Below are 14,303 nucleotides of genomic sequence, written 5' to 3' on the forward strand. Positions count from 1 at the left end.
GGAAATATAATCTAAGGAGCAGAAATCGTTCTTTAAAACTATTCAACCAATGAATAACGTCGATATTATTAAATCCCGATATCTGCATCGGACTAATACCGTAAAACTTTGTTATTTTTGGCTTAAATTATTCCAAGAAATTCTCAGAAGTTCTTCGAAGTACTGTCCAAATTTGATTGAATTCTAATCATTTTTTCCTACTAAAAAATCTCAGAAAAGTATGTGAAAATAAATCTTCTAATGTGGTCTCCTCCCTTAATCCCACTGTTGGTATAGTTGTAATACTGATAAAGTCAGATGAAGTATTAGATATAAAGTCCCTATAAAAATTTTTGAAACTTGTATTCTAACTATTCTGTCGGATAATATCCAAAAAATGCACGATTACTCCTCTACACAAAGTATAAGCCAAGAAATATAAGCTACTTTAATACTTAGCCAAATATGGTTAATAATACTAGCTTATCACATTTTCAAAATTCACTAAAATGCTCTTAAGTCCATTTAAGACACCCAAAAATTAGTAACAGCGTTAAGCTTACACCCAATTACGGTATCTACTGAATAAAGTTGATAATAGCATATTACTGTATTTTAGAAGTTTAATTCCGCCATGCTATTAACATAGTATGCTGGTCCCAAGCCCAGGTAAAGGAGGAGGGTTTGAGGCAACGTACTCTGTACTATCCTCAGTAAAACAAAAATAAAATGCTGAGATCAGGGAAAGAGGTAAATAGAGTATAGTTGGGGTTATTCTACTATGCTAAATACTACCTGATCTCTCTTGGTGACAGCCCCGCGACAGGTCGACCAAGAAAATGCATCCAATGTCGTTACTAACATGATGATCGAATTGAATCACAAATCTCGGAGAAATGCTAGGGCGTCCATCTCAGTCGACGCGGCAGGACGGGCCCCGGTCCTGTCGAGAAATGGGCAAGGGTTCTTGACGCATGGACGGCGTCAGGACGTAAGCAAGTTAGTCCGAACACAACGAACACAACAAATACGTGGGGTCACCAAGCCGGGTAAGCGGTACATCAACCGAGATACTTGGCTGTGGAATGATGATGTTGAAATGAAAGTCCGTGAAAAGCCGAGAGCCTCTACCACAAATTTCTCGACGATAAAACGCCTGGTGTTCATCAAGGAAGCGCCCTGTCTTTGTTCTTGTTATGGACACCGTGACACGGGATATCCAACGTCCAGCGCCTTACACATTGCTTTATGCAGATGATGTTTCCCTAGCATCTGATAGCAAAAATGATCTCGAGCAACTTGTTCAAAAATGGAATGATCGCCTCATGCAGCACGGTCTCAAATTGAATTTAAACAAAAGTGAGTTTTTGACGACCGATCCCCATGAAACAGACACACTCACTGTCATTGGCAGTGATCTGCCCAGAACTGAGCAATTTAAATACCTTGGGTCAATGCTACCAGCCAATGGAGAACTGCGTTATGAAATTGTTCCACGCATTAACGCAACCTGGATGAAGTGGCGTTCCACAACTGGTGTTCTCTGTGATCGACGTATCAACAAACGTCTCAAATCTAAAATTTACCGCAATGTCGTCCGTCCAGTCGCTCTCTGTGGTTCTGAGTGTTGGCCGACTATAAAAGACAATGAACTGCGTCCTGCGGTAATGAAGACGAAGAAGCTACGCTGGACTAGTGGCATGACACGTTTAGATCACATCCGAAATGAGGATATCCGCGATCGTTATGGGGTTGCACCGATCGTGGAAAAGTTGCAAGAGAGGCATCTTCGATGGTATGGTCACGCAATTCGTGCCAACGAGAATTCACTTGCCAAGATTGGTCTGAACATCGAAGTCAATGGTAAACGACCAAAAGGCAGGCCTAGACAAGGGTGGCTTGATACGCTAGATGGGTATTTGCAAGCCTCGAGATTGCACCCAGATCAGGCATTCGATAGAGCCAAATAGCGAAACCGATCACGACGAACGGGACTAAGGTTGAAGAAAAAGAAGAAGACTGTATTTTAGAAGTTTACCTGAAAACCGCCTTTAAGTTCAATGTAGAAGTACGAAATTTGGGTCAGTATAAGTAAAAATATCAAACATAATTCCGAAAAGTTTGAAGGCAATCCAACTATTATTCACAAAGTTATAGAAGGTTTTATATTTCACATGAATTGAATGAAAAATATTGCACTCTAAGACGCATATGACGTCATCATCGTATAAAGTGAACCCATGTGAACGGAGAAGTTGGTTTTTCTAGAAACATCAAGGAATTTTCTGAATTTTTAGCTGCGTAGGGAAAAACACGCATAGAACGTTTCTCATACTTTATACCCGAAGCTTCTAGCTTCCCGAATTCGGACTTGTTTCAGTCTCGAGAGCGGAAACTATAAATAAGTTAAATAGCTAGCTGATAATAAATTCACAATACACTCATTTTCACATGATATTTATATTCTATTAATGAGTAAATATTTATTCTTTCAGTTTATCTAAAAGGCAAGTGCGTCAAAAAAATAAAACCATATCTCTTTGCTTCTGCAGTAATATATTCGTACCTCGTTGACATTATAATCAGGAACTTCATCTGGTGGCTCCGAAAATTGTACATACGTATTTCCATCAAATTTTCCTCCATTATTTGTTGAATAATGGAATTTCTCATCTATTTGTGCACGAATATGAATCACACTTATCGAAATAACAATAACATTCAAAACACTATGTAAGCTGATCATGTTGATAATTTCTGGCTATTATTCTTTCAAGACACAAAATCAAATACTGATTTTTTTGTTTTAAATCTTTGTTATACACAAACGTTGCTTTTCAAATTCTTATCACTTTTTTGAGATGCACGCTTTACCGTTTGTTACAATACTGACTCGACACTTCAAGCACTAAACCACTAATTAAAGTGAATTTCAAAAATCTTTTAATAAGAGGAAAGGTAAATAGCGATAACAATTGTCATGTTCCATTGGTAGCGTAATAGTAGGCGATTATGATGCATAAGAATTTATGTCAACAACCTTATCAAGATGATGTAGGAAAAAATAAGAAGGGAAAAATAAAAATATTTTTCATATCTTGCATGAATCCGAGTTACCTGTAGGGATTTTCCTTAACACAGGTCAGTACGATTTGTTAATTGTCTTTGCTATCGGTGTAAATTTTATGTGATTCAATATTTTGACCCATTTATCATTACGGTATCAATATAGCTTTTCCATTCTTAGCCTGAGTCATTTGGTACTGAAGCCTATTGCAACATCTTTTATTTGAGTCAAGGTAGATGATAACACGTTGTTGTTATAAGTTGACGTACGAAATAGATGTGCTCCGTAAACAGAACTAATAAGTATGTACGTAATTGGTAATTGTTTAGGAAAGGTGCTCCCTATCAGTTATCATATAAATATGTTGACAAGGTCATCAATTCGATCATTTATGAATACAGAAATTGCACTTCTATTGTTTAAAATTCAAAGCATGAAAAGGATGAGAATTTCATAATTATTTGGAATAACCGCCCCTGTGCCGATTTTAGTGATCTTGACACAAGTTATAACGGATTTTAAGGATTTTAGAGGGTAGATAATGAGCCCAACAAGGAAAACCGTGTATAGAAGGAATAAACTCAAAACAATGAACGGCGTCTTGCGGTAACGGAGGCGAAGATGTTGCGTTAGACTAATGGCGTGACACATTTTGATCACATCCGAAATGAGGATATACGCGATCGACATGGGGTCGCACTGCGCAACTGCGAGAGAGGCGTCTTCGATGGTATGGCCACGTAATTCGCGTTAACGAGAGTTCACTTATCAAGGTTGATATGAACATCGAAGTCGATGGTAAACGACTAAAAGGCCGGCTAACGGTGGCTTGATACGCTGGATGGGGATTTAAAATTCTCGTGATTGCATCCAAATCAGGCATATGATAGAACCAAATGGCGAAACCAATCACGACGAGCCAACCCCGCTTGTGAAGGGGACAAAGGCTGAAGAAAAAAAAGAAGTTGAAATAACCCTGGAACTTATGAAGGAAGTTTGAACGACGAACAACTGGCTCATTTTCACTCTAGATTCTACGGCATTGTTCAAATTACAGAGCGATTCGGTTATCCTCCCATGTCGTGAAGGCATTTGAAAACATTTTTTGGCCATGTATCAATCCGGGTTCGTCAAAAACCGCGAAATTAGGGATGCAATACATTCTGCGCTGAGAAGGCATTTCACCGCGTATCACTTATCTGATATGAATTGCGACAACGCCAAGTGCTAGACCGAACCCAACAAAATGGGCACCATCACTATCAGTGCTAATAACAAGCTTTTGTTGTTTTTTTTGGTTGAAAAATGCTCTAAGACCTTAAGAATGACAAATCAACGGATTGAGCTGAGGAAAATATTTAAAGACTTCTATTCCTGATGAAGTACGATGAAAATTTGAAACGAGCAAATCTTGACCGATTGACTTGAAATTTTAACTATACATATATTTAAAATTATATTGTTCATTGAAAAACATAGGATATTTGCGATATATAACATAATTTTTTTATAAATAAATTTCGGAAAATTTTTGTAGAAAACTGTTAATTTTCTTCCTAAAAAGCCCACCGTTTTTGCAAAAACCGACATTTTGAAAGAATCCTATGTTCTTCTACAGCCATATATGTATATATATAATTGAGAAAAAAAAACTATCTGTTCCCCGTAAATTAAAAATTGTAGGCGCAATTAGTTCGGCTGCGACGCCTTAAAAAAAAAATGTTGCCGAAGAAAAACTATGTATCCGCCATTTTCTTTTGCATTACTTTGAGGAAAATAATTTATACAGTTTATCAGATGTACAATCTTTTTTAACATTTCGATTTACTTCATTATTCCACTGAACCAACGATGACTTGCTCCATGAAATTGCTTTATGCATCAGCACAATTTGGATGAAGTTACACTACGCAACGGGCTTTCTTTATGATCGACACACAATGACCTTGCCCGTCAGCTATGGTTCTAAGTGTGCAGGTCGGCTAACAATGCGATAAATGAGCGATGTAACCTGCGATGATCACGTCCAAAATAAAGATATCCGCAATCGATATGAGGTTACATTGATCGTAAAAAAAATCATCTTCAATGATAGTTAAGCTTGGCTGAACATCGAAGTCGAAGGTAAACGACCAAAAGGTCGACCTAAATAGTAATGGCTCGATGCGTTAACTGATGGTTTTAGAGCCTCTCTAAATTATCCGGAAATAATTTAAAAGGTTGATTATAAAGGGAAAACATTTTTAAGTGCTCCAAAAAGTTTTGAATGGGTGAATGAATATGGAGTGTTTCAAGCAGGGTTGGATTACATTGCTGCAGGCTTTGGCTTATCATATGTTCTACTAAAGTTCAGTTCCGAAAGATCAATTCTAGTCGAGTATCGTTGGAAAGCCTAATTATATACATATATTTTTAGTACATTCAAGGGTGCAAATAGGTGAGTAATTTTTATTGATCGATTTTTCAAAGGCGTTGATCAATTCATCAATCTGTGGAAACGTGGTTTCTGCCGACAGTAGCAACGAACTGGATGTCGTTTGATGCATTAAAAACGCTAGATTCGTTTTCGCTTCCCGCATTTGCAAATGCAGTTATCTCAACACTAAGATCAAGTTAAAACTGTTTTGTGCTAATGTTGTTTCGGCGTTGCTATTTGGGAGTAGCACATGGAAAGTGACCACCACTGCCACCCGAAAGCTCCAAGCCTTCGTGAACACCTATCTAATTACCAAATGAAAAAGTGGTTGGCGAACATGCCTGTCATCCGTGGGCCATGTGATCGAAAGGCGGAAGTGGCAATGGATAGGTCGTAATAAAGAAGGGGCGACTCTCCCATTGTTGGCTACGCCATGCACTCTACGCCCACTCCCCCCAAAAACCTGTTGACGAACAGTAGAGGAGAAGTGCAGGCGTCCCAGGAAGTTCTGGGAGCAGTTGAAGCCTATTCCAATAAACAGGATTTGGACTTTGCAACACAAAAATCATTGAGAAATGGTTGGCTAAGTTTAAACGAGGCGAAATGAGCACCGAGGATGATGCACGCAGTGGACGCCCCAAACAGGCTTTTACCGACTAAAACATCAAAAAGTCCACAAAACAAATTTGGATGGCCGCAAAGTTAATTGATCGAGATAGCTGAGGCTCTAAAGATATCAAAGCAACCTGTTGGATATATCGTTCATGAATGTTTGGGTATCCGAAAGCTCTGTTCAAAGTGGCTGTGTGACTGCACAATTGTCCAAAAACAACAACGAATTGACGGTTCTGAACAGTGTTTGAAGCCCATCCTTCATTAAGAAAAACCCGAATTTATACACCTGGTATATGTAGTGGGTGTATTCAGCGTTTTATATCAAATTTGCGGGACTAATCCCGTCCTGAAATTACGACTAAGAATACATGGATCTTTTGTAGCCTCTGCTGCTGTCTGCTTCATAACATATCATCCGCCAAAGGAAACGTAGTTCCGAATTTCGTCCTGCTGCTTTTCAACAGCGTTCTGGTTTAATGGTGTGGCTCCATTTCTACTCCTTGGGAAGCTGAATTAGATCGGGTCTGTTGTGATCAACATTTTGGTTGGTGATGACTTAGAATGAATTAGATCGTGTCTACTGTAGTTTCACTCGATCATTTTCCAAGACTCTCTGCAGAGTATACTCTTAATAAGGATGGTAGTTTACCACTTAGTTGTAGTTCACCACAAGGTTTTGACGGAGAATTTTGCAGACGGAATTATGACGGCTGGGGTATGTGCTGGGTGATATCCTCTTCATAAGTAGTGTAGTGCAAAGTTTTTAAGTCAAGCACCCCCTTCCTCCCTTATGACGTGCGATAGTCATTCTCAATTTTTTAGCAGCTCTATTGTGCAGGTTGTTTGTTTATAAGAACTACCCCTATCCGTCTATTGACAGACTATATAGAAGGAGGGAAATGGCGAACGTGTTGATTGATACGATTTAATTATTCCCGAACAGCAGAAGGATAAGATCTAGACGTCGTTCAAATTCACTCAGTAACTTCGATTTAACAATTGCTAGCTGTTGTTGCTTGTGATATACCATACCCTCAATTTGGAACTCACTGTAGCTGTATCCTCGGAATTTTTGCTAAACCCAACTGAAGTCCAGTAAGGAGCGAAGTAGGTTTTCGTCTTTAACAAACATATACGCTTCCAACAAGTCTACAAAGATGAAATGGGAAACATTATTGGAAATAGAGGTCAAGTTGAAACCAGATAAGCACAATACTGCGATTGCTTTTTCAAACCCAACATGATCAACACGTTAGAAGGTCCACCTCAGAGATATAAAGGGATGAGCTAGGTTCTGCGATGCCATTGATGATATACGAATTCCGAGCTACTTTTTAAAGGTAGCTGAGTCGCCGGACAATGTTTCAATAATCTGTAGTAATTGGTGCATACCAAGTGAATGGCGCAAGAAGATAATTTGTTCAATATACAAAAACGTAGATAAATTATGCTGCCACCACTACAGAGGAGTGTCAATGTTAAATGCATAGTATACAATTTTGACTAAAATATTAGAACACTGACTCGAACAGCATGCATATATTATAACTGACCTTAGAAGCGGACAAATTAAGAGACCAGATATTCGCAGCAAAACAGCTTCAAAACAAGCCAGGAAACCGGAAGCTGAGCGCTTCAGGTATGAAAAGTTTTGTTTGCTTCTTCTGTGAGTATATTTGAGTGTGGAACTATCCCATTTGTACGTAGCCCATTATGTATATGCATTTAGCATGTCTGACTACCCACTTTAGTGTGATATGATGTGATATTTGAGCCACTGTAACTTTGGTACTAATAGTATGATTTTGATCAAACTTGGGGATAATATGCTCCACATTATATTTACTACTACCAACTTTTATAACTCTGGGATAAACTTAAGGGGGGTTTTACTCAATTTTCACAAAAATTTGGTAATATACTATTATTAACTTAATTTGAACGGATATCGATATGGAGAGTGTTTTGTGGCTTGGGTACCATATAGACGCAGCTTCATGATTTTTTTCAGATTTTTCGGTTTGGTAGTTTCTGAGAATGGGTCCGTTAAAGAAATCATCACTTTCCACCCCCCCCCCCCCCCCCCGGCTTTCTAACAAATCTCAAAACTAAAACCGGCTTCGAAAAGTACTAATCGAGACCTTTCATTTGATACCCCACATGACTATATTCGGTGAAAAAAATTTCTACACCCCCTTGTACATTTATCTCACTGCATGTCTGGGCGTTCACAGTTGCTGATAGACGGAAAACTCAATTTTAAGCAGCACATAGAGCATACTTGCGAAAAAACATCCAATACGAGTATGGCTCTCGCAAGGATGATGCCGAACGTAGGAGGACCGCGGCATACTTGCAGGCTGCTCATAGCCAGGGTGGTGAGATCTATCATGCTGCATGCAGTGCTAGTTTGGGGAAACGCGCTGCAGGTTTTAGGTAATACATATAAACCGAATACGGTTTACAGAAGAACAGCCTTAAAGGTGTGTTCTGCCTTCAGAAGCGTCTCAAACGATGCAGCGTTCGTCATCTCGGGAATGATGCTGATTGACATCCTGGCAACCGAAATAATGAACACCAGGTCCATCTCTCCCTTATCGCATATTCAGATCCTCAAAACTCATTTCTATACTTTTACTTCAAAATCAATTAAATTTAACAGGAGCTTTATGCACAATTTATATATAGCAATCACCAGCTGAAACTTGAAATATTTGCGTCTACCGATAGAACATGACAAAAAAAGGTTTTTTGTAGATAGTAATAATTTATAATAATGAACTCCATAGAGGACGAGCACTATGAAACCGGTTTCACTATACGCCGAAGAAGAAAAATTATGGTTTGTAGAGCACGTAGAGGTCTGTACAATCATTCATATCCATATCACTAAAACCGTACTAATATTTTGTTATTTTGCAATCAGTTTTTATTATAATTTCAGTCTCGTAAATTTCCAACAACAGATTCGCACACTATCGACAGCAACAGCCACTAACGACCACATAGCTGGAATTTCCATAACAAATTCATTCAAGGCTTTGAATTTTCACTTCACTTTACAATAAACGCACATCAGTAATAAAAATAAGAATATTAAGTACACCCACAGGCAGTATATATTGAGTACACTTGTTACGCAGATAACCGAGAAACAAAATTAATTTCTGAACAAATAGAGGAAAGCAGTTGATTTCTGATATTTAAATGAACGGAAAAACAGGCAGTATGGAGCTCACAATAGGGACTTTTGGGAAAAATAGATTCAGTAAGAAAACTCAAATTACGTGCAAACCACTTCCACCTGCTACCAGCTCCGAACACTCACTCGTCATTGGATTTAACCGAGATCACCTGTGTCGCACCTGAGCGACTTAAGCAAGCAAACTGACTGCCGAGCTCTCAACTCAGTACCGACAACAGATACTAGAGATAAACACCACGAAGTCTACCACTACCAGATATTCACTCCGCCAATGTAACATTCACGATTTTTGAATCGAGTTTTAACTGCATGTTTTTCAATGGTAGCAGATAAAAGGTGAGTATCCGCGAGTTCGCGAAGAGAGCCCTCTAACAGAAGAGCACGAGGTACTAATAAACTTTAAGCCGTCCGTGGAATTTAGATAAAAACACTCTGCATATAACTACGAAACAGTAGCTGCAGCTTCTATCAGATATTGGGTGCCCAAGAGGGCAATAATTCACAAATTTACAAAGATAGTTAATGAGGTCTTTGCGCATACGATAAATAACCGCCACCCACTTTTATTCCACGAAGCAATCAAGAATATCAAATTGTTTACATTGATTTGACTATGTATGTATTTCAATTCCGACGTAGATACTATACTATAGAAATACTAACATATTACGCATACAGTGCGGACCATCTGCATATTGCATTTAGCTTTAACGCTGACAATTGTTTAATATTACATAATGTCACATAAAATAATCCAATTGTGTTTGAATGACCTTCGATTATACTGGGAATGCAGCAGGTGTGAAGCGCCCGAAAATACAAAATTCATTCATAGCACTTAGGCCAAGAAAATAAACTAACAGAATCCATATTATTGACAATAGGGTTACTTCCGTCTTATGCTCCATACCTTAGCCAAAAAGTTGGGAGGATTTGTTATGTGACTTTGGTGATACCAACACCGAATTCTTTCAAGAAAATTTTCGAGAATATTTCTACATAAGTATCTATTTCAGGGCTTTGAGCTCTTGTTAATCACCTCTAGAATGTTCATTCCTTTGTAGGGTATAGGCACTTACAGAGTCGATTTTTCGTATTGCCAATTTTTCCCTATTTGATCTTGAATGAAACTGTGCTTCAGTTTTATTATCAATACATTGAATGTTGTGCAAGGGATAAGTCTATAGCAACAGAACAGTACAAAGATGAATACAAATATCCATACCAAGCGTGGTTTGAGCACGGAACAAAGAAATCGAGAAACTGGCCCTCGACTATCGCACCGTCGCCAGCATATTTTACAGCAGTTCAACTACGTTAAGTCACATGAGCTTGATGGTCAACTGACATCACTGTTTCAATAAATTCGTAATCCATCAAATTTAATTTTCAGGGTATCGATCCTTTGTTGCCTTGCATAGCACGTAACTTTGGCCTGTTGAAATCCCAAGCCCGTTCTTCCTGGAAATTCAATATTTCAAAGAGTTGACTCGTTCCGCCCTTTTGTTAACTTTCAATATACGGGTATAATTTTCATTTCATATCCTCTATAATATAAAGAGATAATATACATAAAACCAATCAATGAAATATAGGGTGTTAAGAGCAAATTCGAAGGTGGCCTGAAAATTATCTGTCCCGTAACTTGCACAGCCTTTAGAGTCGATTCGTTATCTGTCTGTCCGTCTGTCTGTCACACCCGATTTATTCGGAAACGGCTGGACCGATGGTCACGAAAATTGGTGAGAGTGTGCGGACTGTTGTTTCCTTTATATATAACAAGTGGCTCATGTTGAGTTTAAGGGAGGCTCCCCATACATGTGAATGGAGGGTGCAATATCTTTTTTTGCAGTATGTGACCATGGGAGTAACAAATGAAAGGGTTCATTTACTTTCCGAAACTGCTCCCATATTTGATATCGGGTGAAACGTAGGGGAGTGAGGACTCAAAATATGACCATCAAAAAGTGTAACAGGTCTCGTTCTCAGAACCTATCCAACCGAAAAATCTGCAAAAAAAATCACATTGATTCATCTCTATGAAATCTAGGCCTCAAAATATATCCGGTTCCCATATCTGCACAAATAAAGTTAATACTAGTATATTTCCACATTTTAGAAATTTACCCGGCAGCCCCCCTTATACCCATCGCGGAAGTACAAAATTTGGCATGGGTGTAAGGGATAAGATTGCACAATTTGGTCAAGCTTGGAGAAAATCCAGCTATTATTAACAAAGTTACAGGGGGTGAAACTTTGCCATTTTTTGTGAATTTCGGGCATTCTACAACGTGTATGACGTCATCATCCCATATCAATTCGTCAATACCACAACGAATATGATGATGAATGGGGTCGCAAGAAATTATTCTGTTTTAGTTTTTTAGTCATTTGTATATGAACATCATTTACTCCTAACAGCCATGTGTATATATAGGTATGTCAATAGTATATGCGTGCTAATGAAGTTTGCGGGTAGTATCTAATTCAGATAGATATATTTATTAAACCAGTCGTGTATTAACGTACTATATATGTACATATGTATGCTTTTGTGCACGAAGTAAATCGGAAATATGGATACGATCAATTTATATACGTTCATATGTATTGACAGTATTCGGAAATAGGTAGTTTGTTTGTTTAGGGTGAGGATAATATCTATGGCTGTAATATGTACGTATGTCTAGTAGTTTGGAAAAATATGAAGGAATATGTTAGATTTGTAGCTATGTACGGATAGAAAAATTAACGTAGAAGTTTTTCACATAAGATGAACACAAAACCTTTATACCCGAAGCGAGAGCTTCCGGTTTTCCGACTTGTTTTTATAATCTCATGCTATACCGAAGGAGGATTTAAGGGAACGTATGTTGTACTCTCCTCAGTGGAACAAAAATAAAATAGTGAGATCAGGAAAAGAGATAAACAACGGAGAGTAGCAGTTGCTCTATATACTGCATCCTATCTGACGTCTCTTTGCGTAAGGTCTCGCGGCCTCTTGACCAGGAAAACGCATTCAACGTTGTTACAAAAATGCTCTTGCATTAAAAAGGCTCGGGAGCACAAGCAAATTACCTCAAGCGACAAATTTGTGTAAGAAATGTGCCTTCTTTCAACTACTAGCCATAAAGATTTATAACGTACATGCCGATGACTATATCGTCATTTTAGGTAATCTTAACGGTCATTTGAGTGGAAAGGCAGACGGCAACTGGTGTCATGGAGGAAAAGGATTCAGGACATACGATGAGGATAGCGAGCCTATAAGACATTCTCATCGTCATTCACGGCGAAGCCATTCCCTATGAGAACATTGCATCTCAACATCGACAGTTGATTGCTGCCCTACGAATTAAGCCACAGTTAAGACAACGTGAGGGATACCGCTCATGACTATATTTGGTGAAAGAAAATTACACCCCCTTTTGCATGTATGGGGACCCCCATTAAATTCGACGTAAAGTGATGTAACTCACTGTATCCGTGAGCGTTCACAGTTCCCAACTTTCCACCAAATTTGGTGCCAACCGCAACAACCGTCTCACAGAAAAATGCGAATGACAGACAGACAGATATAGCAGCAAAGGATAAACGGGCCAGGGAGAAGTAACTTCTTCATAATATTTAATATTTTACTTGAATGACAATTATTCTCGTTAATTATGACGTCAGCATCTTATTAGCATGGCTTCAGATGCAGCAAATTCGCGCGAAATTGCTAAGTTTGAACTGCTATAACTGTGGCACTAATATTTAGATTTCCATGGAATTCGGCATTGACCGTGAATTAATATAAAGGAGCAAATGCCACCTTGTAACCACTCCGGTCACGCTGCTCCCAGGGCAGAGGTGAGGCAGCATCTGATCAGTTGCCTCTGCCCTGGACAAAACCGCAAGTCATATACTTTTTGCAACTTGAGTGCCCAAAAATGATGGTTCCGTGGACCACAATCGCGGAAGTATGTTGCTTTTCAACTGTTCCGGTCTGCCAATAAGTGGATGGCGGACTTAGTAATCCCTCGATTCTCAAACAAAATTCTAGTTTAGCCTCGTCCGGTTTAGGCCTGAATTTTACAAGGCGGTTTTTGTCTTCATTATAATTCATAAACATGTCATGTCTTGGAATTAATATAAGGTAGCAAATGCCACCTTGTAACCACTTCGGTCACGCTGCTCCCAGAGGATAGGTGAAGCAGTGTTTAATGAGTTGCCTCTGACCTGGACGAAATCGTAAGTCATATACTTTTTCCAACTAAGTTGGTATCCAGCTAAACAAATTGTCCAACGCCTTTGATATTCCGTCCATTGATGAAGGTAGAACGGCTGCAATAAGCCGTCAGACTGAGAACCTTGATTTAGTAAATATATATCTTTAGTCCGACGCCAATGACTTCGCTTTAGACTTCATCTGAAATTTTTAAACGGTGCAGCCCGTAACATTTTTCCTTGTCATATGTCGCTCTAACAATAGCTATGAGTTTTACCGGATTGTACCTCTTATGTAGAGCAGAGGGGAATTACAATTACCGTTCCAAGGAGCTCAATTAACGCGACTACGGATGGAAGTTCAAGAGGAACAGAATGTAACCGATTCAGATCTTCAAAGTTAGCTCGTAGCAAGGGATAGCAGTTCCTCCACCAGAGATCTCTCTGCGGTCCTCGAAGAATTGTTTACCTGCTGCTTGGCTTCAGTTAGAGTTGGACAATCCAAAAGAGTCTGGTGGTATAGTCCTCTCTAGCCAAGTGCCACGCGAAAATCGGGTCTGGCCAAAACAATTTCGCGACCAGATATTGTTGTAAGAAGGTCGGTTCTTTCTCGTCTTAACGCAAGTGGTGAAGTCAGTGAATATCAAGTAGTGGGGGTAGATTCCACTCTTCCAGTATCGTCAGTACCTCTGCTTGGAATACACTGGCAAATCCTGGAAAACCGCATAACTCGGTTACACTGTGCGTACCTCACCGAAGTCACTGACCATCTTTGATCCGTCGATTGAGAATATTGTGTCATAATTTGGAAA

General features: G+C 39.0%; 1 protein-coding gene across 4 annotated transcripts in view; it reads right to left on the minus strand.

Moving 5' to 3' along the window:
• LOC119657165 (vascular endothelial growth factor D) overlaps positions 1–9,532 on the minus strand; it is a 38,279-nt gene extending 28,747 nt beyond the window's left edge. For 2 of the 4 annotated variants that reach the window (XR_005250119.1, XM_038063949.1), the window contains exons 1-2: positions 9,365–9,517; positions 2,546–2,895 (exon numbers count right to left, since the gene is read on the minus strand). Coding sequence is in view for 3 of the 4 variants with exons in the window: in XM_038063949.1 (XP_037919877.1) it covers positions 2,546–2,725 (180 nt within the window). In the remaining variant the exon portion in view is untranslated. Of the gene's footprint in view, positions 1–2,545; positions 2,920–9,364 lie in introns of all 4 variants that reach the window. The other 2 variants (XM_038063951.1, XM_038063950.1) reach the window with 2 other exon arrangements.
• Between the last annotated feature and the right edge of the window lie 4,771 nt (positions 9,533–14,303).

The sequence above is a fragment of the Hermetia illucens genome, chromosome 5 (assembly GCF_905115235.1).
Source record: "Hermetia illucens chromosome 5, iHerIll2.2.curated.20191125, whole genome shotgun sequence".
NCBI classification, from domain to species: domain Eukaryota; kingdom Metazoa; phylum Arthropoda; class Insecta; order Diptera; family Stratiomyidae; genus Hermetia; species Hermetia illucens.